General features: G+C 47.7%; 2 protein-coding genes across 4 annotated transcripts; one reads left to right on the forward strand and one right to left on the reverse strand.

Moving 5' to 3' along the window:
- The first annotated feature begins 9,678 nt into the window (after positions 1-9,678).
- Positions 9,679-13,616, forward strand: LOC136500644 (uncharacterized). Of its 3 annotated transcripts, XR_010770071.1 has the most exons (6): positions 9,679-10,181; positions 10,287-10,570; positions 10,664-10,757; positions 10,849-10,960; positions 11,833-12,040; positions 13,017-13,150. XR_010770071.1 is itself a non-coding variant. In XM_066496049.1 (5 exons), exons 1-5 carry the CDS (start codon positions 10,043-10,045, stop codon positions 11,140-11,142), a joined length of 639 nt encoding a protein of 212 aa, XP_066352146.1. In that variant the 5' UTR covers positions 9,683-10,042; the 3' UTR covers positions 11,143-11,683. The 3 variants fall into 3 exon arrangements, 2 of the variants coding, with proteins under 2 accessions (XP_066352146.1, XP_066352145.1); XM_066496049.1 differs by lacking the exons at positions 11,833-12,040; positions 13,017-13,150 and adding an exon at positions 11,133-11,683 and having other exon boundaries at positions 9,683-10,181; XM_066496048.1 differs by lacking the exon at positions 11,833-12,040 and having other exon boundaries at positions 9,689-10,181; positions 13,017-13,616.
- Positions 13,617-14,213: 597 nt separating this feature from the next.
- On the reverse strand, positions 14,214-20,008 carry LOC136500643 (phosphoglycerate mutase-like protein 4). Its single transcript, XM_066496046.1, is given in 8 exon segments — positions 14,214-14,673; positions 14,835-14,910; positions 15,504-15,635; positions 15,787-15,897; positions 15,971-16,021; positions 19,706-19,807; positions 19,809-19,990; positions 19,993-20,008. Coding segments are annotated over 8 exon segments (897 nt in total). The 3' UTR covers positions 14,214-14,446.
- Positions 20,009-25,169: the final 5,161 nt, after the last annotated feature.

Raw genomic sequence — 25,169 nt, forward strand, 5'->3', positions numbered from 1 at the left:
TCATACAGTACAATACAAGCGTGCTGTTTATGTTGGGCCATTATTGGTTGTCATCCATGAAGCTATATATGGTGTTGCTAAAAAAAAGCTATCTATGGTTGTATTTTTTTGTTGAAGAAATTAAATTATTGTCAATATAACAACATACATTCCACCTTCTAAGTCATAAGTTATGCTCTCGTCCGGATAGACGGACAGCCGGAATGATCGGCCAACAGGGGCGCTCGTAGGGGTGCTCGTCCAGGCCGCAGTAGTAGGTGCTCGCCCAGCCACTTCGCTGGGGGATCCGCGAGCTCCATGTGCTGTCGACCTCAGTGCCAGCATCGAGCTCCGCAATAATCATCCTCCATCCGTCCAAGCAGCAAGGTAATATTACGCTAAAAGCTCATATTGCAAGTGTTTTAAATGTTTTATTTAGATATTGCAAAAGTAGATCGAGATGTTGTATTATTACAATGGCTATACACGTATGTTGTAAAATGTATGTTCCAAATATTTCAGCTGTTTCTAACGTATGTTGTAAGTGTTTTATCTGAATGTTGCATATGTTGTAGTGGCTACACACACATGTTGCAAGCGTATGTTCCAAATGTTTCATCTGTTTTAGACGTATGTCGCAGCAAGTCATCCATGTTACAAGTGTTTCATAAGGTGTGGGAAGCGGGCGCAGGCGGTCCCGACGGAGCGACAAGGGTGGGCGAGCAGGCGCGAACACGCAACAGGGCAAGCGGAGCAGCAAGACGAGTAGCAGGCGATGAGCAAGGCGAGCAGCAGGGCGCGGGCGAGCAGGCGCAACAGGCCAGTAGCCGCTGGCGTCTATGCACCACACGGATAAGTTATTTTAGTTTTTGTCTTAAAACTTATTACAAAGTATTATTTAAGTTTAGTCAAGCTATCAAAAAAAATATTAGCATCTAGAAAACAAATAAATTTCTTTTTCAAGACATATTTTAGGATGGGTTCATTAAAACTAATTTGATGTTATATGTTGTTAGGGATACATATGGTAGTTAGGATACCATAATCTTATGTTCGCATATATATCTGGAAGGCATTTTAACCTATAATCTCTCTATGTGTTGTCTGAGTGACTCCGAAGTGAACCACAATTTTACTCGACAACATGGTTTTCTCATTATTACACAAAAATGTCCACATGGCTAGAGTCACAGAGAGCAACATCGTCAGAGCTAAGTGTAGAGAAGCATCTGGTGGTGAGCATCATCATCCCCAGGCTCCTTGAGTGTAGGACATAGACTCATCATTCATCCCATCCATCGTTCTCAACGTCGTAGTCGTGTTCATATCCTGAAACCAAAACATTTTAGCATGATTTGTACTGGCCAACATCCCACCCTTTGATTGTATCAGTTTTATAGAAAGTGGTAGTCAAGGATAAAACCTATAATCTAGTTGTGAAACCATAGCGACAAGTCGATAGATATATCATAATTATCCTTCTCAACATGCTCCCAAACCATCATCCCACACACACCTCGGCATAGCGTCGAGCCTAAAAAACCACACTCTCTAGTTGACAAGGACAACTCCCACCCGTTCCAACCTCAATGGCCTCAAACCGGACCTTAATCAACTAGAGAAAAACTTTTCGAAAAAAATAGTTGAAGTGAAGTAGAAACATATGAATGCCAATGACTATGGACAGGACTATACATACGCGTCTAAACTCTGTAGAGTTGTACGCATGTACCCACAAGATCACCATCATTAGTGGTACCCCGCCTTAGACTAACATTGGGTAGTTGTCTAGCCGGCATGATACCACCCTACCTTCAACTCTGAGTTAATACCTCGGAGTACCATATCAAGACACTAAAGTTGTGAAACATAGTACGTAGCCACCAGGGGCGAAGGCAAGTTATGTGTAGGGGGTGCAAATGCACCACCCAAAAAATGCAAAAACAGTGAATTTGATTAAAATTTCATCATATATGCACCCACTATTAGACTTGTCTACGCAGCCACAAGACAAGTGCATCACTGAAAGCTCTAGTTTGATTTTGGTGAATTAATGAAACCCTAAGTGCTAACCTAGTTTATCAAAGTGATCATGAGATATGTAGCACTATTCCAAGTGGTGGAGCAATGGTGAAGATCATGATGAAGGTGTGGTGACCATGGTGATCAAGTGCTCGGATTAGAAAAGAAGAAAGAGAAAAATAAAAAGCTCAAGGCAAAGGTGAAACTTCATAGGAGCTTTTTGGTTTAGTGATCGAGGCACTTCGTAAGTGTGATCACATTTAGGATCGATAGCCGTACTATTAAGAGGAGTGAAACTCGTATCGAAATGCGGTTATCAAAGTGCCACTAGATGTTCTAACTCATTGCATATGTATTTAGATTCTAGTGAGTGCTAACACCTTTGAAAATGTTTGAGAAAATATGCTAACACACGTGAACAAGGTGATACACTTGGTGGTTGGCACATTTGAGCAAGGGTGGAAAGTTCGTGAAGTAAAGGAGGTGTTTGTCACTGTGAAACAGTGACCGGACGCAGGCCTCGGCTGGACCTGCGTGTCCGGTCATGCTCAGCAATGAAGGTGCGGTCTCGGTCGTGTGACCGGACGCTGGCGCGAAGTGGTGACCTGAGGCGCAGTGGCCGCGTTCAATCGATAGTGACGTACGCTGACGTAAGTGGCTATGCGAGCGAGGAGTGGACCTGACGTGATGGTGCGTTCGGTCGTGAACATCTGACACGTCTGGTCATGGAAAATCACCACTAGAACATCTCTGTAAACGACCTGATGCCGAGAAGCTAAGGAAAACGGCGTGTTCAGTCGTGCCTTGGCCGTGGCGCTCGCGCGCGAGCTCTGCTGCTGATCGGTGTGTCCGGTCGTGTGACGGGCACGTCCGGTCTTGACTTAACCGCACAGGCGTTGGAAGATAGGCGTTGGAGATCAACTGCTAAGGTTAAACGTTTGGTGACACGTGGTAGCAATCGAGCGTCTGGACGCTGGTGGCGTGCTTTTAGTCGATCTGACCGGCGCGTCCGGTCACCCCGCAATAGGCTACAGTGAGAGCCCAACGGCTCTATTTCATAGGGGCTTCTATTTAAGCCACATGACCGGCTCAAAGCTCACCTACTTGGCCATTTGCATTGACATAGCAACCTTATGAGCTTAGCCAAAGGCCTCCCACTCATCTCCATCATTGATTCAGCATCTTTGTGAGATTGGGAGTGAATCCAAGTGCATTGCTTGAGTGATTGCATTTATAGGCACTTGGTGTTCATGTTTTGCTGCGGAATTCACTTGTTACTTGTAACAGAACCGACCAAATCATAAGAACGTAAGTACAAAAACAATCAATCAAATTCCTGTACGTAAGCTCCCATAATCCCGGTAGTCTGGAAATCACGAAGGATTTCAACCAACTCTCGACATACAAACCAAGACCATAGTGATTCAACACAACACATCATTCATTACAACATTTCACAAGTAGCATTCGGATTACATCCATCAGAGTTCAAATAAAATATTACAAACCAAGTTCAAATTTGCGGAAGCAACATAGTTTAGTACATAACTTCATAGTTTCAAATACATTGCCAGATCTTAGTCATATCCCACAAAAGCATCTTTAGGTACGAGAACTAGTAGAGACCGTGCCCAATGGTATAGTCTTCATCCCCAGCCGGGAGAAGGCAATACTTGCAGCAACCAAAGTAGAACTGGTCATCTGCAACAGGTGGGAGATAAACCCTGAGTACGAGAAGGTACTCAGCTAGACTTCCCCGTCAAAACCAGAAATAAAAGACACCAAGGATCATGCAAGGCTTATGAGGTGGGCTAGCTGGACATAGTTGCATAAAAGAGCTTATGAATATAGTAACCAATTTAAACTTCGCATCAAGTTTATCATCATTTACCTGTCTACTAGATTAGCACCTGTACTAGAGCACTCACTTATTAGGAGCAAACAATATTAACCATAGCAGGTATAATAAGGCTGCCATCATCATATCATTATTTCCGAACCATTATGTTATTTAGTGTATCTACTTTGGAGATAAGCCCGTCAAGTTCTCACTAACTGGGAGAGACAGCGACTCGAATCGAATTACAACTCAGCTGAGGGGGTATTCCTAACTCTCACCCTAGCATACTTTGCAAGGGTAGCCATGGGTCACCTTTGGGACAACTCAGGAACCAAATTCGCGGGTTCGATCAACGCCAGCGCTCTCAGGGATTACCCTTCTGCCAGGACGATCAGGACTTTTAAATCACCTGCCCTTGGACTCACGCCTACGGCTCCCTTCCGAGGCATACTTTATACTTATCGACTCTCGGCCTGAGGTGAGCTACTCGGCTTCATGGTCGGTCTCTAGACCCGGCCAACTAAGAGAGAGGCATGCATTCAACATGAACAGGAAAGGCTCCAAGATTTAGTCCTTAAGCGACACAGACGGAGTCACTGCAAACCGGCAAGCCTCCGCCCGGTCTTCAATTCAAATTGAGACAGGTTCTTTTCCATGATAGCAAATATAGCCAACCGTGCCATGTGTATGTCCCTATATCTCGCAGGTGACAGAAAATCACCTAACTTCTATCGCGTTTAAGCAGGGCTAAGCACTACACGAACCTGAGCTACATAGGATTCAGGGTATCAATATCTGGACAAGGATTGGATAACCAATGCAACAAATGTTTGCATCCAACACCTAAACTTAATGCAACAATATATATATGTAACAATAATACTTTAACTGCATTTCAGAAATTAGGAGGCTTAATATGCTTCGGGGCTTGCCTTTCACAAAGTTGCACGGACGGTGATCCGAGCACTCAACGGCGACCTCGTCTGACACTTCTCCCGAGGGCTGCACCTCCTGAACCTCCGGTGTCGGCTGTTGTTGCTCCCCGCTCGGTTCCTCGAATTCTAGCAGTGTCACACCTTTCGGTACACCTATTGCATGCCGATGCACAAGATAAATATCATGGATGCATAAGAAATGACATGATGCTCATGATGAATGGATCACAGTAAGTGTTTAACGAACATCACTGGACACTCGTTTACCGATTAAGAATAGCTCTATTCAACTCACTTTAAAGCATGTATCTAACTTAACTTGAAGAACAAGATCAACTTACCTAATTTGAATAACCTAAGATAAAGATGCTCATCTTCAGTTAAAGGCCTAACACCTAGGAACATTACCACAAGCTTAGGAAATAGTAAAAGCATACTTAAATCAAAGTTAAGGTTTCACATGCAAACGAGTATTTCCTTAATTCAATCATAACCAGAGTTCCATAAATTCAAATGACTTGCATGAGGACATTCTGGAAAGCTTATGAAATTCTCTACAATTTATTTGTAAATATCAAAGCATAATTCTTACGTTACCCAAATCGAATTTAAGTAAACCTAGAATCTATCCAGAAATGACAGGTCTACTAAATTAATTATTTAGTGATGATGCAAAAGCATAATTGGACCAAACCAAGTTTACCAACTTGTTGTGCATACCAGAGGAACATCAGAAAGTATAGTGCCAACCTCTAAATAAATTATTTAATATCCTTTTCTAATTTATTTAGTTAATTAGGTGATAAAAGCAATATATAGTAAAACTATTTAGAAAAATCTACAAAAATTACAGTAGCTATCTTATGCTTCACATAGACTACCATAAAAATTTCAAAGCCATTGGGCAAGTAGAACTTGCTGTATCTTAAATAACAGGTGGCATATCTATTTCTAGCATAATTAGGAAATCCTATTGCAAAGTGTCAAGCAACAGATTTCTTATTTTTTCTAGTATCATTCTAGCATAAGAATAGCACTCACCAAATTTTACCTATACTGGATCTATAGAAAAATTATGAAAATTCACACAAGATCCATCCATGCAAACAAGAGAATTTTCTATCTCCTACATACAGTGTCCAAAGTATATGAAAATTTAACTACGAGCTATTCATGATATGAGCAGTACACCATAAAAATTTCATGCCATTTGGAGCTACATAGAAAAAGATATAATTACCCCTATTTCTTTCATGATTAAAAGATAATTAGCAAATCCATTTTTCATAACAGAACATGGCATAAATTATATTTTTAATAAAAACTAGACATTATCATGAACTCAACAAAATTGGAACCACATCATTTGAATCTACTAACCAGGAGATACATATTTTTGAATCTATACACAAATCTATGAAAAGAATAAAACAAAACGAATTTGAAACCCTAACTCTACTGTTGGGTCGGCCCGAAGGACACGGCGCCCGCGAAGCATGCGCTGGCGTGGCCCAGACTCGGTGCAGCCCAGAACTCGCTCCCGCCTGAGAACGACGACTGACACGCGGGTCCCGCCCGACAGAGAGACAGACAGGGGAGGAAGAAATGACGGCGGCGCAACTCGTCGCCGGTGACATCTCCAGCGAGTCCATCGGTGCTACGGTGTTCGCCTCATCCATGCGCATCTAACGGTGCCATCTATTGAAGCTATTGTTGCAGTGAGAGGGGGTGGCGATGGCCATGGCGGCGCACGGCCACGGCTTGGTCGGCTCCGGCGAGACGACGACGTCACGGCTCTAGTGGGTGACCCTACGAGCATCAGCAGCACTCACAGGACCTAGCACAAGGGATAGAGGGGACGGTAAGGCCGCGGTGGCAGTTGGCCGTGTGGAGCGCCAACTCCGGCGAGGTCCCGCCATGGCGGCGGTGGAAGAAATGGCGAATACGCCCTTACCAAGACTCAAACGACCCAACTGAGAGGTGGAGGTGGTAGAGGAGATCACGACGAAGCTAGGGACAAGATGGCTGATGTGTTTTTGTAGTGGCGAGCGCGCAATGCGACGGCGACGCTCGGTCGGAAATGGAGGAGCAGCTGTGGCTTCGGTGCTGCGCGCGGTGGAGGCGAAAGAGAGGCAAATGGAGCAGACGACTCGGTCGGGCAGGCACGCGGGGTGCTCATGTCGCGGCCAGCAGCGCCAGGATGCCCGCAGCGCGTGGCAGTGTGAGCAGAAGTCCGGCGACGGGTGGCAAACACGCGGCGTTCGTTGTCTGATGGCTGTCGGTTACTATAGCTCACATTCAGACAACGGGAACCGCCTGACAGCGCGACTTCAACGTCTTAATACGGCTAAACCGTTGATCCATTGCAAAAACAGTGTACATGAAAATTGTAGGTCTACCATCCATCTACAATTTCTTTTCAAGGACCATCATCTAATTTGCCATGGATCAGAAGTTACATCAAGCCAAAGTTGGCTTGATCCAATTGAAAATGCAGTTAGGACTTAGAAATATTTTTCAGTGTTGAATCCACCATCAATAATGACTTGTGGGCCATATTTGAGGCTGTTCCACATATTTTCATAAGTTGATCATAAAACAACTTTTGTTCCTTGATAAATTAGCTACAACTTTGGTAAAGAGTGCACAGCCATGCAAGATCTCTAAGTTGGACTTTTGAATTAGTCAAACAGTGTCACTCTAAGGGTCATTAAAAGTCAAACCTCCACTTGAGGGCATTTTTGTCATTTTGATCCACATGAACAATGTCCCAACCATTACCCTAAGTGTAGTTAAGGTGTATTAGACCGTAATCAACCACTTTTATACAAGTGCTATACCAATTTCAAATGATCACATGTAATGAAGCAACAAAACAAGCAATTCACTCAAATGTTGCAATTCCATGTTTCACATGTTTCATTACTTTTGTTGCAATTTTAACTTGCCACATTCCTACCATGTTGCCATGTTTCAAGGTATAAGAAACTCATGTTGCATTCACATGTTGCACTACTACCATTCATAAGCAATCAAGTATGAAACAAACAGAATTTGCGAATGTTGCATATGTATGTTTCAGTGACAATGGCATGATGACATAGATGATGCATATGTTTATAAAATGAAATGCAATTTTGTGAAAGCCAAACACCTAGGTGTTACATTACTCTTGGTGGTTGCCGCCACCTAGATGGCTTGGTGCAGCAAGGATCATCGAGCGGAGGAAGGTGCTTGTCTCTGGCTCCGATTGTGGTGATTGTGAGGGGTTCTTGACCTTTCCTGGCTTGTGTGATCCACATCTTGTGTTGGTTGTGTGACACCCTATTGAGGGTTTGGCGTGTGATGCCAATTAGCGCGTGAACCTTCAAGTGAGTGAATCGCTACAACGAGGACTAGCTTGCTGGGAAATAAGTGAACCTCGATAAAAAATCTTGTATCATCTTGTTCTGAGGATTTCTTGATTGATTGTGATTGATTGGCTCCATCATATTGTGATTGGCTCTATCCTCGACACGGCGGTATAATCGTCACATCCCCTCTCTTGTATTTACATTTCTAGTGTTGCTTAGCTCTTTAGTGTAATTAGTTTTGAGAGCAAGCTTGTGTTGAGTCTAGTAGTTAGTGTGGTTCTTTAGTTAGTCTTTGAGAGCACTCTAACTTAGTGTAGTGACATAACTTTTGTGTGCTTAGAGATCATAGTCACTAGAATTATGATAGGTGGCTTGTATTTTTAGTAGGCTAGCGCAACATTTGCTTCACCTTATATTTGTCTAACCAAGTTGTTAAGTATTGTTGTAGAAATTTTAATAGGCTATTCACTCCCCCTCTAGCCATTAGGACCTTTCAACCACCCTCTAATTTGCTCTAGCTTCGCCACTGGTAGCCACAATGAAATACTACATGTTTTGGCCCTATACATTGTCTCTTAATCTCGCGGGACGGTGGCACCTACGCACCTATGCCACTTTAGATTGCCAAATGGGCCAGGACCGATGTGCAGCACTAGGAACAGCTCTGAAAAGCACATCCCGACGAGAACGGCCTGGCTGACCGAGTGGTCAGTACAAGCTCAATACCTCCTCCTTGGGTGGTCAGAGTTCGAGTTACATGGGACTCACTCTTTATTTGTGGCTTCGGCCGCAGCAACAGGGGGGAAAACTCTCACGTCTGCCCCACATCCAAAGCACATGTCTGTGGCCATCACGGAGCTGCGGTGCCGCTGTGTATGGGTGGGGCAGGAGTTCAGATATATGGGTAGGGCAGGAGCTCGGAGATTTTCTCGATCCGCATAAAAAGTTCTTTTTCTTAAGCCAAAATAACTGAGGACTGTCTTGCCACCACGAAAGTTTTTTGAAAAGCATGTCCCGACACGAAGCTGATAGTTCCAGTGCCGTCACGAGAACATGCGGCCGTTATTCACCCTTTTCATTTAGGCTTGTTTGGCTTATAAGTCGTACTTTTTCAGTCAACGAACAATATTTTTGTCTCACATCAAATCATCCAACAATACTTTCAGCCATGACTTATCAGCCAAACAAACCCCAGCGAACGGGGCGATTATTCATGGATCAAACAGAACATATTTTCCGTGTCACAAACCAGCTAGCAGCGTCGTCGCATTTTGCATAGTACACCCCGAATTCCCTCCGTGTAAAGGCTGTATTGATGTGACGTCGTGCTCCAAAGAAGCTAGACACGGTGGAGGACCGCACAAAGACTCGTAGCGGTCCAATGAGCTGGCTGTTCGCTACTAGATACAAGTGGCGGAGGCGGCGGCATGATGGATGATGATACATGCACCAGCCAGCCGGTGCATCTCGTGTTGTTAGCATGGGTTACGGCACTGCGTTGTGTCAGATTGGCAAAGGGTGTCGGGAGCAGCTAGCAGCACTGTGCACGAGATCTCTGGTCATCATCGAGTAGGGGATGCAGGAGAGGAGGCCAGCCAGCGGGCCTGCAGATTCTCTGCTTCCCTACTTCACCCGACGACGCGAAAACGCCATTTTTGAGGTGATTCCGGTGCTCCGGCGCGCGCGGCCGTTAAAACCGAGGGAGGAGCCGAGGGAGGGGACAGACCAGACAGCCGCCTTCTCCATCCGGTCTCCAAACCAACGACTCGCAGTCGTTCAAAACTGGACACACACACACAGGAGGAGCCGAGAGCCGGGAGCTGCTTGCTGTCGTCTCGCCAAGTAGCAAGTAGGAGCTCTCGCCAAGTCGCGCCTCCCTCCTCTCTTTCTCTTTTCTCCCTCGCGCGCTCCATATGCTGAGGTCAGTGTCCGGCTCCAATTCCTCGAGGGGCATCGCCGCCGTGGTCGGCGTCGGGCCCCGGCTCGGCTCGGCGGTGGCGCGCAAGTTCGCCTCCGAGGGCTACACCATCGCCATCCTCTCCCACGACCTCGGCACGTCCATCTATCCCCTCGCTCCTCCTTCCTCCCATGCATCTCTTCCCTCTTCTTTATTTCGATCGGAGAAGCTGAGTCCTTGCGCCGTGCGCGTGCGTGCAGAGAAGCTGTCGCAGCTGGCGGAGGAGATCGCGCAGGAGGCCAAGGCGCAGGTGTTCGCGCTCCGGGTGGACTGCGCCGACGCCCGCTCCGTGCGCGAGGCCTTCGAGGGCGTCCTCTCCCTCGGCCCCGTCGAGGTGCTCGTCTACAACGCCTGCGAGCCGCCGGCGGCCAACGACGACGACGCCGCGGCCGCGCGCCTCACGCCCTTCCTCGCCGTCACCCCCGATGCTTTCCACCGCGCTCTGGCCGTCTCCGCCGGAGGGGCCTTCCACTGCGCACAACAGGTACGGTATTACACGCCGCACGGGCACTGTACAGCGAATTATCACGCGACTCCTCTGAGATTATGATCCATGCAACATCCATATATATCGCAGGTCATCCCGGGCATGGTGGAGAGGGGCAGGGGCACCATCATCTTCACGGGCTCCTCGGCGTCGGTCACCGGCTTCGCCGGCTACTCCGATCTAAGTAAGTGAGCGGCCGGGGCCTTTCGTCTGGCAAACCTACTCTACTGCTTCTGTAGCTAAGCGATTCTTGACACGCATGCGTGCGTGTGCAGGCTGCGGCAAGTTTGCCCTCCGGGGGTTGTCCCAGTCGCTGGCCAGGGAGTTCCAGCCGGCCGGCGTGCACATTGCGCATGTGATCATCGACGGCGTCATCGGCGAGAGGAGGTCAGTCCACTCAGCACTCGGCTACATTGATTGATTAACAACAATCCATCGTCTATTAATTCGATGCGCGCGCATAGTATCGGCCGGCCGGTCCCCGGCCCTTTTTTTAATGTTCAAAAGAATTAAGCATCAAGTTCCTCTGTCTGATCCTATATGTTGATCCATCCACCAGTTCGCCCTAGCGGCGGGCGGCGGCTCCCTCAGCGCGTGCATTTGCGACCGAATTTGCGTATATGTCAGATTCAGACTAGGGATCGGAGTTCATACATAATCTGGCTCGGGAGATGCCAGGTAGGTGGGGAATAATGTTCTTGTCACTGCTGAGCTGTGTGTGAGAGACAATGAGTAGGAAGAGAAAGAGACGCCACATTTGGGAGTTGGAGAGCTCAGCTGTGATTGTGAATGAATTCCCTCTCGCTGCCTCCCTAGTCAGGGTGGTCCAGCGGTATCCCAACGTGTAGATCTGATCCGCCCAGAGGCCATTTTCAGGAAAGGCAACAAAAAGGACCTTAATATGCAAGAATCCATTCCCAAACGGTGGCGCGGATATATACGACTTCGGTACCTCAACATACTCCCAACCTTGGACACTTGTAAATAAGATATTTGAGTCAGTTCTACCTATGTATTCACCCTCCCAAAATAAATCAAGCCATTAATTTCTTTCTTTTTTTTCTCGATCGGACATATATATAGCCCGTTTTTCATTAAGAGAAAGTAGAGGTAGTTCAACCGTTACAACAACAGGCATCCCAGTAATCCTAAGATTACCAAGACCCCAAGCACCCGATACAAGAAAAAGCAAGAAAACAACAAAGAAAGGCGAAAGGGAGAGAACCCTTCACTATAGACCTAACCGACTGAACCTGCAGGAAAAAAAATCAACGCAAAGGCTGCCCACTCAAAAAACGAAGCCGCGGTGGCAAAGCATTCACCGGAAGAACCAAGATAACGGCGACAATAGCGACCAGGTAGCCGCTGTGATCAACCGTCGAAAGAACCCAGATAACAGCGACAACAGCAACCAAGTAGCCGCTGTGGTCACCGAATGACTGCATCGGCAACTCCAACAACCACCAGGTAGCCGCTGTGAACCGAGCGACTACAGCGGCAACATCAACAGTGTCCAGATAGCCGCTGTGAACCGCACGACTGCGGCTCCAAATTAGTTCAGTTCAGTTTTTTTAACAACGTACGTTTTTTTTTTGCGACGTAACAACGAACGTATATATAGTTTTATTAGAAAAAGAACATATACGCAGCTAGATATATAGATCTTACTGTAGATTAAACTGCCATAATAGAATCGGCAGCGGCTTCTTGCTGAAGCGAACATCCCATAGATCTCCCATCTTTATTCTACGGACTACGGGAAACTTCCTTCCTGCTCATGTTATGCAACCGTACAAAAGACTGTCAACTTGTCGCGAGAGAATCTGGCTGGACGTGCTTTTCGCACCCTCCAGCCTGCTCGGAGACTCCGTCGGCCGGCACGTCGGGCGCGGGACACGCCGAGCCTTTTGCCCCCGCGCGCCCCGGCGAGCTCGCTCGCTTGACACGTTCGCCCGCGGTATATGCTGCCGCGTTCCTGCCGGAAAAAGGTGTGCCGATTTTTATGCCGGCCCCCGCCGCGGGTGCCGCGTGCACACCCGCTTTTGGGGCAGGAGGACGCGTGGTGCCGCCGAGGAGCGCCGAGCGATCGATCAGGTCGAGAACGACGTGTGAATTTCAGGCTTTCTTTCCACGCGAACTCGATCCACTTGTTGCTAGCTGTTGACACTCGCGGTCCACGCACATGATAGAAAAGAGAAATATCAATGTCACTCGTAGACATTCCTCGAGTATAGAAAGTACTCCACGACCCAGTATCCACGTAGCAGAAGCAGCCGCCTAGCTAGCTAGCTAGGTGACCAAGCAATGCAAACCCACAGTCACTTCACTCCTCACAGATCGACCCCCGCGCGCACAGTGGCCCTGCGAATCTACTACATACTCTTACTTGACAATGAGATATATGTGGCGCTAGCGAGCTGATCTCGTCTTGTCATTTGGTCAGATCGCCGAGGAGCAGCAGGGCCGGCAGCGCCGGCGGCGACACGGCGGGCGCGGACCCGGACGCGGTGGCGCAGAGCTACTGGCACGTCCACGCCCAGGACAAGAGCGCGTGGACGCACGAGATGGACATCCGGTCGCCGTCCTTCGTGTAGCACCAGCAGCAGCAGCCGCTGTACGGTGCATAGCTCCCTGGATTGCTATGGGCGTTCCCGGCCCGATCGAGCAGGAGAGAACCAGTCGATCGGTGGTCTCGTTGTGTGTGTGTGTGTGTGCGCGGCTGCGGGCCGGGAATCGTGTCCCCGTCCCGCGCCGCACGTTTGCGGCCGCTCCGCTTGCCTATTGCCTAGCGAGCTAGTAGGCCTTTTTGGTCATTTGGTGTGAGATGCCCGTCGCTGGTCCGACCGCGGGTTCAGTGTGCGGGAGTTGCGGCCGAGAGCGACGGCGGCGCGGCTTTCGCGTGCCGTCGTCGTCGCATCCTGATCCTGTACGCATCGCCGGCGGCGGCGACCTGCCTGAAAAGCTCTCATGTGATGTGTGCGCCGATTGTTTATTACTCATGCAGCTAATCCCTATATGTGCAGGATATGCTTGATGGTTGTTACTTGCTACCCGACCGGAATTAAGCAGCATCCGACTATTGTATCATGTGACTGTACGTGATCGACATGGTACGTACGTGCGTACGTATGCTTGGCTGACGTCGCTTCTCTCTGCACCGGCCGTTAGGCAGCACAGAGTATTCGAACCGCCCTTTTAGGTGAAAGAGAGGAGCAGCACAGAGCATTTGTGCCAACAACACAGCGTGGCACGCTCCAAGTGGTTAGCCAGTACAGGACTGCAATCATGGTGTCCTTTTGGACGAAAGGGTCGGGGTGATCTGTCGTCGGCTCTCAGTTGGCTGGAAATGGTTTTCGGAGCCGCCATCCGAAAGGGACTCGCTACTTCCTCGGCGGCCTTATGCCCTCCCTGCCCGGGGTCCGGCCTCCGTGCCCGATCGCACGCCATGCATCCGGCACCTTCACCACTGCGCGCAAACAGCCGCGAGATAGATAGAACAGGGGCCATGATCCACGGATGTGGACGAACATGCGCAAACGCAGATGGTTTCAGCTCCACATGCGTACGTGCAGCACTGCACGACCGGGCCACAAGGATTCGCCCCGGCTCGGCTCGGCCTTCAATTGTTTCGGCAAAGTAATTCGCTTCTCTTATAATCCATCCTGTTTTTTCAGCGAAGCCAACCATATTCTCCACTAGACCACTACTGATAGCAACAGGACTGATTGGTACAGTGAAAATACTACGACCGAAACGAGTACTTTCTGCACGTGATAAATGCTGCGTATTATACTATGCACGTGATAAATGTTGCATTTTTTTTTTTGAACGCAAGATAAATGTTGCATGTAATGCTCCCAAATCTGCAATTTCTTAGGCGGAGGTCTTATCGCCACCAAAGGCATTCTCCAGGACGCCCGTCTCCTGAAGGTGACTGATGTCCCCGCACATCTTGACGATGCAACGACCGGTGGCATCGGACACGAGGATGACACTCACCGACGTGTTGTGTATTTTGCAGTGGAGCGGCTTGGTAGGACTGGCGTGCCTGTAGAGTTCTCGGATGGTGCCGCCATGTGAAACCAGGATAACTCGTTCCCCTGTCAGTAGACAGCGGCTCATGAGCTCGCAGGTAAACATCAAAGTAACATTTCTTTGACATGTCTAATAATACAACCCAAGCAAAATCATGTCTATGGAAATATCAGTAACTCGAATTTACTTAGTAATAAGGATCAGGTCACAAGGGCTCACGGCTTACCTTTGTGTTTCTCAACAATGTTGTACAAACACGACACACATCGCTCCGACAGTTGATCAAGACTCTCTCCACCACCCTGAGAAACAAAGTCAAAGAGAGTCAGGAAACAATGCACAAGAGAATCTGCTGCATGCAGCTAAGAATAAATCTAGTGAAAGGAAAGCTTTATGGAGATCGGATGCGAAAATGACAAAAAACCAAGCTGTTCTTACCAGATACAGAATAACAATAACTCAGGGAAAAGAGGTTCCACCAATAAGAATTTTATTGCTTGTGTAACGGTTCGACTGTCTCGAGGAACTGTATAACTACATGAGTACTGATTTGATTGGAATACTGAGCTTTTATCAGTTCAAGTTGTCTACAGATATACATAAGCCCATAAGAGTTAGTTGATGTAGCAATAAGCTTCCTCCCAATAACTTGATCGTATTTCACTAGTAGCATATTATACTTGGCACACATAATTTGGATGTGCAAAATCACTGTATATTCCAGTTTGAATTGTTGATACGTACATAATAGTTGACCATGAGCCATTTAATGCATATCGTTTCTTCACCTATGCTTCAGAACATCCTTAACATTACTCATGCATGCTTCAACACATCTTAGCGTGTGCAGCAATGCTAAGCATAGTACTTGTCGATAGGTTATAAGAACACTTACAGGAATTTGTTGATTTCTCTTGCGGGACATAAAAGCTTTGTATGCCTCTGGCCTCTCTGTAGCAGCATCTTGAAGCTTCATGCCCTGCAGATCTCCAATGTGTCTTTCTCTCAGTGCTGGATCAAACACGACCTGGACGATTAAGCATTGAATTCATTACGCTCGATAAAGAATTTTACAAACAACTGAACCATGTACAATCAGTATATTTCCAATCACAGAAATAACAGGCCATGCTGAAATATCCACACAGCATAAGAGGAGATGAGTAGAATGGACATACATTTGGCACATTGCAAATTCTTGCGATTGTTTGCGCAGTCTCTGCTGCTCGCTTCAGATCAGAAGAGTATATGGCAACTGGTTTCGCTTCTTTAGAAAGGCGATGAGCAACCTTTGAGAAAAAATTCCCCATAAGAAATGCTACTAAAAATATCAAGTGAAAACCAGTAGAAATCACACCATACCGCAACAGCTTGCTGCCTCCCCATATCATTAAGCTCTGCATCCAAGTGTCCCTGGTGCAGTATGATACCAGTGTGAAGTTTAAAAAAAAACACTCTTATGCTGACAATCAAAGAGCTTAACAATACATGATTTCTCAGTGACTAATAATTTCCCGGTCAAGGCAGGGTATCAGATTCATGATGATGATAACCAGCTGGCTAAGTCCAGGGTATAAAACAATGTATTTCCAATTTCCATGAAGGCGCTTGACTTACGAAAAACAACAACAACAACAACAACAACAACAAAGCCTTTAAGTCCCAAACAAGTTGGGGTAGGCTAGAGTTGAAACCCAACAGAAGCAATCAAGGTTCAGGCACGTGAATAGCTGTCTTCCAAGCACTCCTATCTAAGGCTAAGTTTTTGGGTATATTCCATCCTTTCAAGTCTCCTTTTATTGCCTCTACCCAAATCAACTTCGGTCTTCCTCTGCCTCTCTTCACAGTTACTATCCTGACTTAGGATTCCACTACGCACCGGTGCATCTGGAGGATCTCCGTTGCACATGTCCAAACCATCTCAACCGGTGTTGGATAAGCTTTTCTTCAATTGGCGCTACCCCTAATCTCTCACGTATATCATCGTTCCGAACTCGATCCCTTCTTGTATGACCGCAAATCCAACGCAACATACGCATTTCCGCGACACTTAGCTGTTGAATATGTCGTCTTTTCGTAGGCCAATATTCTGCACCATACAACATAGCAGGTCTAATCGTCGTCCTATAAAACTTGCCTTTTAGCTTTTGTGGTACCCTTTTGTCACATAGGACACCAGACGCTTGCCGCCACTTCATCCACCCTGCTTTGATTCTATGGCTAACATCTTCATCAAAATCCCTGCTTGACTTACGAAAAACAACTAGGAGTATTATCTTTCATTTGTTTGCAAAAAGGTGTTAGTAATGCTATGTACTACTGCCCATCAACTTTAAAATTAACTCAAGGGAGCTCCAAGAGATGAAGAAAAGTTATCCCTAATGCCTAGTAAACAAATGTAGCAAAGGACACATGGGTGAGGGTGTACCTAGTGCTGAGAGCATCCCGCACTGTGCGGGGTCTGGGGAAGGGTATTAGCAGCGAGCCTTACCCTTGCAATGTGCAAATGCAAGGAGGCTGCGGCTCGAACCCAGGACCTTCCGGTCACAGTCAGTAGTACTCTACCGCTTGCACCAGGCATAGATATATATCACAAGAGGCATGAACTATCTGGGATAAGTACATATGCATTATATGAGAAATAATGTTAATACTCCTTCCATTCCAAATTATAAGATATTTTGGCTTTTCTAGATACATAGTTTTTGTTATATACTTAGATACACACTATGCCTAGATACTCCCTCCATCCCTAAAATAAGTTCATTCTGGGTCCTTGGAGTGTTTTCACAAAGCAGTTCCTTTTAGGTGGACCACCATCAGATTAGACTTGTTTGCCCCTGCGGTCTCTTCGTTTCGAGCGCGGCCATTAACGCGACATTGGGCCTGTTTGGTACAGCTTATAAGTTGCTTATGGCCAAAATAAGCTGAAATCAACAGCCAAACGCCACGCTTTTTAGCAGCTTATTCTGGCCACGCTTATTCCCACAACTCCCATTTGTACTAAAAAGCAGAAGCTGGATCGGACCAGCTTATTTTGACCACCGCTTTTACTCTATTTGTACAACTTACCTAGGAAACGCTTCCTAGATAAGCTATACCAAACAGGGCCATTAACGCTGGAGCCGCTTGCCCGCTCACGCAAGACGCAAGTATCCCAAAATAAACGCTTTTTTTCTTTTGAGCATACACGAAAGTAAACGATAAATATACGCACCAACACGTCGCCGGGAGCGCTGCATGCAAGGCTTCGTAAGTGCGCATGCGCCATGCCAAAAAAAAAATAATATCAGAAAAAAGAACGCAGTCCTGGCAACAAAAAAGACTCACGCAAGAGGGATCGAACCCGCGCCTACTCACCTAGAGTGTGCCACGATAACCGATCGGACGCAGTGGGACATTCATCAAATAAACGCCCAGCATGTTATTTAATAAGGCAAACAGGAAAATTAGACTCTAATTAATCACTCCTTGGTATCCTAAATAAACGCCCAGCATGTCCTAAATGAATTTATTTCTAGGACGGAGGGAGTACATAGTAAAAGCAATGTATCTTGAAAAGCAAAAACGTCTTAAAATTTGGAATTTGGGGGAGTATGTCACAATGAGCAAATAAGTTGCTTGATTAAATAAGAGATGAGACTTTTCTTCAATGAATGGAGTCGAGACTTAAACGACTACCACTTTAATAACAATAGTGTTAGATCTCAGACTGAAAAGTGAAAACGAAAATTTAACAATGTTCCAAATCTCAACAGCCACAGAAGCAGATCCTTGTACTGTTCTATATGCAGTGCAAGCAGGGAGTGCACCAACATCCCTTTAGCAAGATGACAAAACATCTTACTTGGCTGCATGAGTAGATCAAATTCCACTATTCAACGGAACACTAACAGTCATACATATACTGGAGTGTAATCATTGTGGCCAACACAAACTCCTAAGGGTCCGTTTGGATGTAAATATTGGATGTCTGGAATTGAATTGAGTACCAATACCAAATTGGACTAGCTTTGAAAATGGACTACAATACCAAATAACATGTTTGGATGTACATGAAATTGTTATTAGGGATCCGGTGACAGGGCAAATACCAAATCACGTTTGGATGTCCATTCTGTGAAATTGGAAATCGGTAGCGCGTCCACCTCGCCCTGCCTCGTCCGATCTCGCGCTGCCGCCTACCCGCCCGTCTCGTCCAAGCTCGCACCACACAGATCGGAAAGCGGCGCCCTGGCAGAGCGTGGCCACTCAGGGCCGCGGGGCAGCGGTGTGCCGCTTGCTGCTCGGTGAGGCGGCGGGAATGGGGCGGGCGACCGGTGGCCGGCGGGAGACCTCCGCCGCTCGGGCCTCAGGGCTCGGCTGGCCGGCTGGGGCGGCGGTCCCTCGCAGTTCGCTATAGAGGCTCGACGCCGGCGAGGACAACGGCGCCGGCCGCGATGCCGGGCATGGCGAACAGATCTCGGCAGCCATGGAGGAGTCACGCGCCGGCCTCGGGGAAGAGGGAGGAGCTCACCGGCCTCGGGGAAGAGGAGCTCACCGGCCTCGGGGAGGAGCTCGCGCGATCACGCCGCCACCTGCCTCACGACGCTGCTCGCTCACTCGCGGCCAGGGTGTCGAGGATGGACGGATGAGGCGAATTCCACCCAATACAGAGGGGGAGAGCTCCGTATTGGAGATGGGGGAGCCCAAGCTTGGTGAATACCTATTGGCATTGAAGATGAATACCAATTCCAAATTCCAAACCATCCAAACAGCTGTATTTGAAGATAGTCAATGCCAATGCCAATTCTGAGCTTAGAATATCTACGTCCAAACGGGCTGTAAGTTTTTTTTGGGTCCCTTCACTTGAGAAAGTAGCTGTAGTAATCAGTGTCACATCTTATTTGGACCTAAGATGTGGCGTACATGAATATCTACGCACAAGGACGAAGCACTAATCCAAACATTAAAAACTATTAAACTAGTGCGTCACATCTTAGGTCCCTCCGGATTCCTCCATCACAGTATTTTCCCAGTTTAAGCAAGCAGTGTAAGACCAGTCGTATGTTAGCAATCCCATGGACGGCAGGACAGGGGAGGAGAAGCAAGCGGCACCTGTATGATGCGCGAGGCGTTCCACGATGTCTCGCCGTGCCGCACGATCACGACCTCCGTGAATCCGCCGGTGGCCTCGCCCCCGGTGCTGGAAGCGGACGACTGACATCCCCCGACCGGTTCCCGGAGCGTCAACACAGCGGATCTGCGGGATGGGGGCTGCGGAGGGTCCGGTACGGAGAGACGCCGCGGCGGTGATGGAGGAGGGTGGAGAGGGGAGGAAAGCGGCGAGGGACGGGACCGAGGGGGCGGGCGGCGCGGACGGCGGCGGCAGAAGCGTGATTGTGGTAGGCGCCAGAGCATAGTCCGGCGCACGGCACCGCCGACCACGAGCTGGCGGTCAGGGAGTCGCGTGATCAGAAGGTTCGGATGGGCCGGTTTCTGGCAGGATTGTTAGGCCGAACTTAGCGCATGGGCCATAATATGGAAGTTTTACCGAAGGAAGGCCCAAGATTAAGACTTCGGTTTGGACTGGACGACCGTCAATTTTGTTTCAGTCTCCTTACCTGGGCACCTGGCCTCTGGCCACGCGGTCACTCGCCTCCTTTCGCGTATAGGGATGAAAGTACGAAACCAGGTCTCTGATACGGACGGATACCATTGATCATGTATTATGTTCCATATATCTCGTATTATATTTTTATTGCATCTCAGAACCGGATACTGGATCATTCGGATATTGATATCTGAAAGAATCAAGATATTTAAGAGATGGATGAATTTGATTAATTCTAAATTTTTTTTTAATAATTAAACCCTACGGTTAGCCCACTTCACCCCCTGGTGCCTAAAAAGTATTTCTAATGTTCTACCGTACAAAAAGTCATGCAACCTAAGTTATAATCCTACTCTAGTATAACAATTGTATGAATGTAAAGACAAGAATTGAATTGCTCAAAGTAAAGAGAGGAGAAACACGGTGATGTTTTGCCGAGGTATCGAAGAATCGTCACTCCTCACTAGTCCTCGTTGGAGCACTCGCGCAAGGGTGTAGCTCCCCCTTGATTCGCGCAAGGATCAAGTGCTCTCTACGGGTTGATTATTTGACACTCCGTCACGATGAATCACCCACAACTGCTCACAATTTGAGTTGGGTCATCCACAATCTCCGTCGGATGATCACCAAGCTCCTAATCACCACCAAGCCGTCTAGGTGATGGCGATCACCAAGACTAACAAGCACGAACTCTCACTTGACTACGACAAGTCTAATGAGAAAGGTGGATGCACACTTTGCTACTCTTGCTTTCACTAATGAGGCTTCTCTCTTGTATTCTCAAATCTCAATCACCTCACTAGGACCTTGCTCTTCCTAGCACTCTCAAGGGTGTTTCTCAGCTGTTGAAATGAGCAAAAGTACCCCCTCACATGAATGGAAGAAATATTTATACACCCCGTTAAAAACGAACCATTATGTGCCTCTGCGGGGTGACCGGGCGCTCCGATTAAGTTGACCGAACGCTCCGGTCAGTTCTCTCCGAAACCGAGTGTTTAAGTTGTGACCGAACGCAGGACAGCGTCCGGTCAGACGCGTTTGTCCTGTGTCCGGTCAGACGTGTTTGGTCACGATTTTCCCTCTCTGGAACCTTACTAGAGTCCCAATCACTCACCTCTCAGCATCCGGTCGTGCCAGACGACTTCACCTTGATCAAATAAACTGATCGGACTTTGCACCAGCGTCTGGTCATACCGGAACCAGCGTTCGGTCAGCATTTGATCCTCCATTCACTTTCATCTCGCAATCATATGTGAATGAAGGTTGCTCCAATTAATCTAAGGGCTTTTTAGGAGCTACCTTGTGCTAGATTTGACAAGTGTGTACCACACCTAACCCACTAGACTCACCTAGGTCAAGCTACCCGTCCATACCCTCCTTAATAGTACGGCCAAAGAAAAAACAAAGTTCTAAACTACTCTAAGTGTCTCTTCAACTCCAAACAACATTTAGAACTAGTCCATCCTTAACCTTCTCGTCCATCCTTTGAAAACCGAAACGATTTCCATCGTAAGGGCATGACAACCATGATTGCCCAATCAATTTCTATTACTGTGACCTAACTTAATTGCCTCTACAAAACACACGTTAGTCACAGTAATCACGTATTGTCATTAATCACTAAAACCCAACTAGGGGCCTAGATGTTTTCAATCTCTCCCTTTTTGGTGATTGATGACAATACCACCTCGAGGATGTGAAAGAGATGAGGTTTTATAACATGCTTGGTTCATATAAGCTTTTGACAATAAAAACAAAAGAGTTAGGACAAGCTTATATGACCTAAGCCAACATGATGTACTAAATAGATATGAAATAAGCATGAGTACAAGTAATAAAGCTCATTTGCATCGGAGTAAAACGCGGAAGCAAAGCAAATGAGCATTACACAAGTGATATGACATATAAATAATTTAAAGTAGAGAGCACACATATCAAATATCACAATCACGTAGATATCACTATCACATAAATATAGTTCAATGCATGAAAGTAAACACATGAATGTATAATAGTGTATCACACATAAAAAGCCAAATATTATAGATAAACTCCCCCTAAAAGAATCGCTCCCCCTAAGTCTAACATACTCGATCCCTCTTCTCCTTTGGCGTTAAACACCAAAACCTAAGGGTCGATCGGTGGGGCTGCAGCGGATGAGTCGGGTGCTGAGGTACGAGGAGCGAGCTAGAACTGTGTGCCATCATCATCTGATCCTGAGCTCTGAGCAGTCTGATCCTCTGTAGCTAGAAGCGACGCTGAAGCGGTCTGGGTTGGATCAGGAACTGGTGCGGCCTGAGACTCTGTAGGTATGACTATAGCAGACGGCTCTGATGAAGCAACTGAAGAAGGGAGCATCTCTGTAGTCCCTATAATAGGTGCAACTATGGAAGGACCTGGGACATGTAGATATGGCAGAATAGGCTGCCCTGTCAACTCACTGAAGGTAGCACCAAGGCTCCTAGAGACTGTAGTTTCTGGCACAAGCAGCGAGAAAGTCTGAGCTAGTGTGAAGCCCGTCTGAAAAGATGTGAACTGTGGGGCTGGCACTGGCGAGGCAAACCACTAGGACACCTGCTCTATAGGCGAAGCAAACTGAGTGGCAGTCTGTCCCTGACTCTGAAGCCCACTGGGCTATACAACTAAAGTTTGTGAAGTGGTGGCAGGATGACCAAACTGAGGTGTAAACTGGAGTCTGCCTTCTCTTATAAAATTTTCAGATACATTTCTGGGGCCCTCGGCAAATACCGAGACTACCTATCATGTTGCAGCCTTCCTTGTTATGGAAAGGTGCTATGGAAGGCATTAGTGGTATGCAACTCCCTGAATTCTTGCTACACCATACCATATTACTTCCAATATCATTGTACTTCCAAGTGATGAGCATGATTTATGAATGTGACTTTGAAATGTTCACCTCCATGGACAGTGTTGGCGCATATTTGCTCCAATTTGATTTTTTAAGACCGCATCAATGTCTATACTGATCCTCTGTATTTTTTACTTATATCTACACACCTTAACAATGATTTGCGTTGCAGATCTATTTTATACCCCCTCTCTATTTTGCCTTCATCTTAATTTGGATTACTGTAATTGGTACGGTGTTCCTCCTATTGCTGCTGACAACTTAACACTCTAATTTCATTGGTGTTATTTACATACTGTAACCTAACAATGTGTATATTTCTACTTATTTCAGCATATTTACTTATGCTCCTGTGATTGGGCTCTTGCTTTCAAAACTGCCACAAGATGCCGTTTAGGTATTTGAAGACCTAATCGCTTCTATGTAAAATTGTACCTATAGCCTATGTCAATTGATAGTTTCTGGTTCTATAAGAACTGGACAATAAAACACACGAACATACATCAATCTCATGTCTAAAAGTAGGCCTGTTGACTGCCAATCTATGCAGGTATAGAAATTTATTTCTATGCCGTATTTGAGTTATCGAGATTTCTATGTGTCATTGTCGATAGAATATCGTCGGCAGTCCTCCGAGGGGTATTCCACGAAGGTAGATTTGTCGGTGGGGATGCGCGTAATCAGGAACCGGATGGTGACACAAGGCGCAGAGACAATGATTTAGACAGGTTCGGGCCGTCTGATCGACGTAATACCCTACGTCCTGTATCTTTAGTGTATTGTATTGAATACATGATATCGAGTAGAGGACCCCTGCCTCTCCTTATAAACTCTAGAGGGGCAGGGTTACAAGTAAAGTATCCTATTTGGTACTATACAATGTCTTGCGGTGCACGTCGAGCAGCGCCGTGCACGCCTTGATCTTATGGGCCGGGCCACCTCCGATGGTGCGGCCCATGTCTTGGGGGCCATACCCCCACAGTTAGTCCCCGAGTCTGACAGTAGGTGACGCAGTCACGTGGTGCTAGGGTCATAAAGTAGAAGACCAGCCGAGCAGGCAGCCAGTCCCCGAGCGTAGCCTCGAGATGAGAACAAGCACATTCACCGTAAGGTGAAGTGTGCCCACTTAGTCCCCGAGCCTGCTGGAAGATAAAGAATGAATCTTGTAGCAGGGTCAAAGAAGTCTGAAAGCTTGCCGATGTCGTCTGACATGCGCGTATCAAGACCCCAGACGTGCTGCCCAAGATCAGCACCCTGATCTGAACAGCATGGAGCAGCTTGATAGCACAACGATGAGATGTAGCAAGATCCGAGCAGCAAGGGAGTCCCCAGCGTCGCTGGCGATGACCGAGCACCGAGGAGCGAGGAGTCCCCGGCGTCGCTGGCAATGTCCGAGCACCGAGGAGCGAGGAGTCCCCGGCGTCGCCAGCGATGACCGAGCACCGAGGAGTCCTCGGCGTCGCTGGCGATGATCGAGCACCGAGGAGCGAGGAGTCCCCGGCATCGCTGGCGATGATCGAGCACTGAGGAGCGAGGAGTCCCCGACGTCGGTGGCGATGACCGAGCACTGAGGAGCGAGGAGTCCCTGGCGTAGGTGGCGATGACCGAGCACCAAGGAGCGAGGAGTCCTTGGCGTCGCTGGCGATGACTGAGCACCGAGGAGCGAGGAGTCCTCGGTGTCGCTGGCGATGACCGAGCACCGAGGAGCGAGAAGTCCCCAGCGTCGCTGGCGATTTCCGAGCACCGAGGAGCGAGGAGTCCCCGGCGTCGCTGGTGATGACCGAGCATCGAGGAGCGAGGAGTCCCTAGCATCGTTGGCGATGTTCGAGCACCGAGGAGCGAGGAGTCCCCGGCGTCGCTGGCGATGTCCGAGCACCGAGGAGCGAGGAGCGATGAGTCCCCGACATAGACGGCGATGACTGAGCGCTGAGGAGTGAGGAGTCCCCGGTGTCGCTGGCGATGTCCGAGCACCGAGGAGCGAGGAGCGAGGAGTCCCCGGCGTAGACGGCGATGACCGAGCGCTGAGGAGCGAGGAGCGAGGAGTCCCCAACGTAGGCGGCGATGACCGAGCACCGAGGAGCAAGGAGTCCCCGATGTCG

This window comes from Miscanthus floridulus, chromosome 13, assembly GCF_019320115.1.
Source record: "Miscanthus floridulus cultivar M001 chromosome 13, ASM1932011v1, whole genome shotgun sequence".
NCBI classification, from domain to species: Eukaryota; Viridiplantae; Streptophyta; class Magnoliopsida; order Poales; family Poaceae; genus Miscanthus; species Miscanthus floridulus.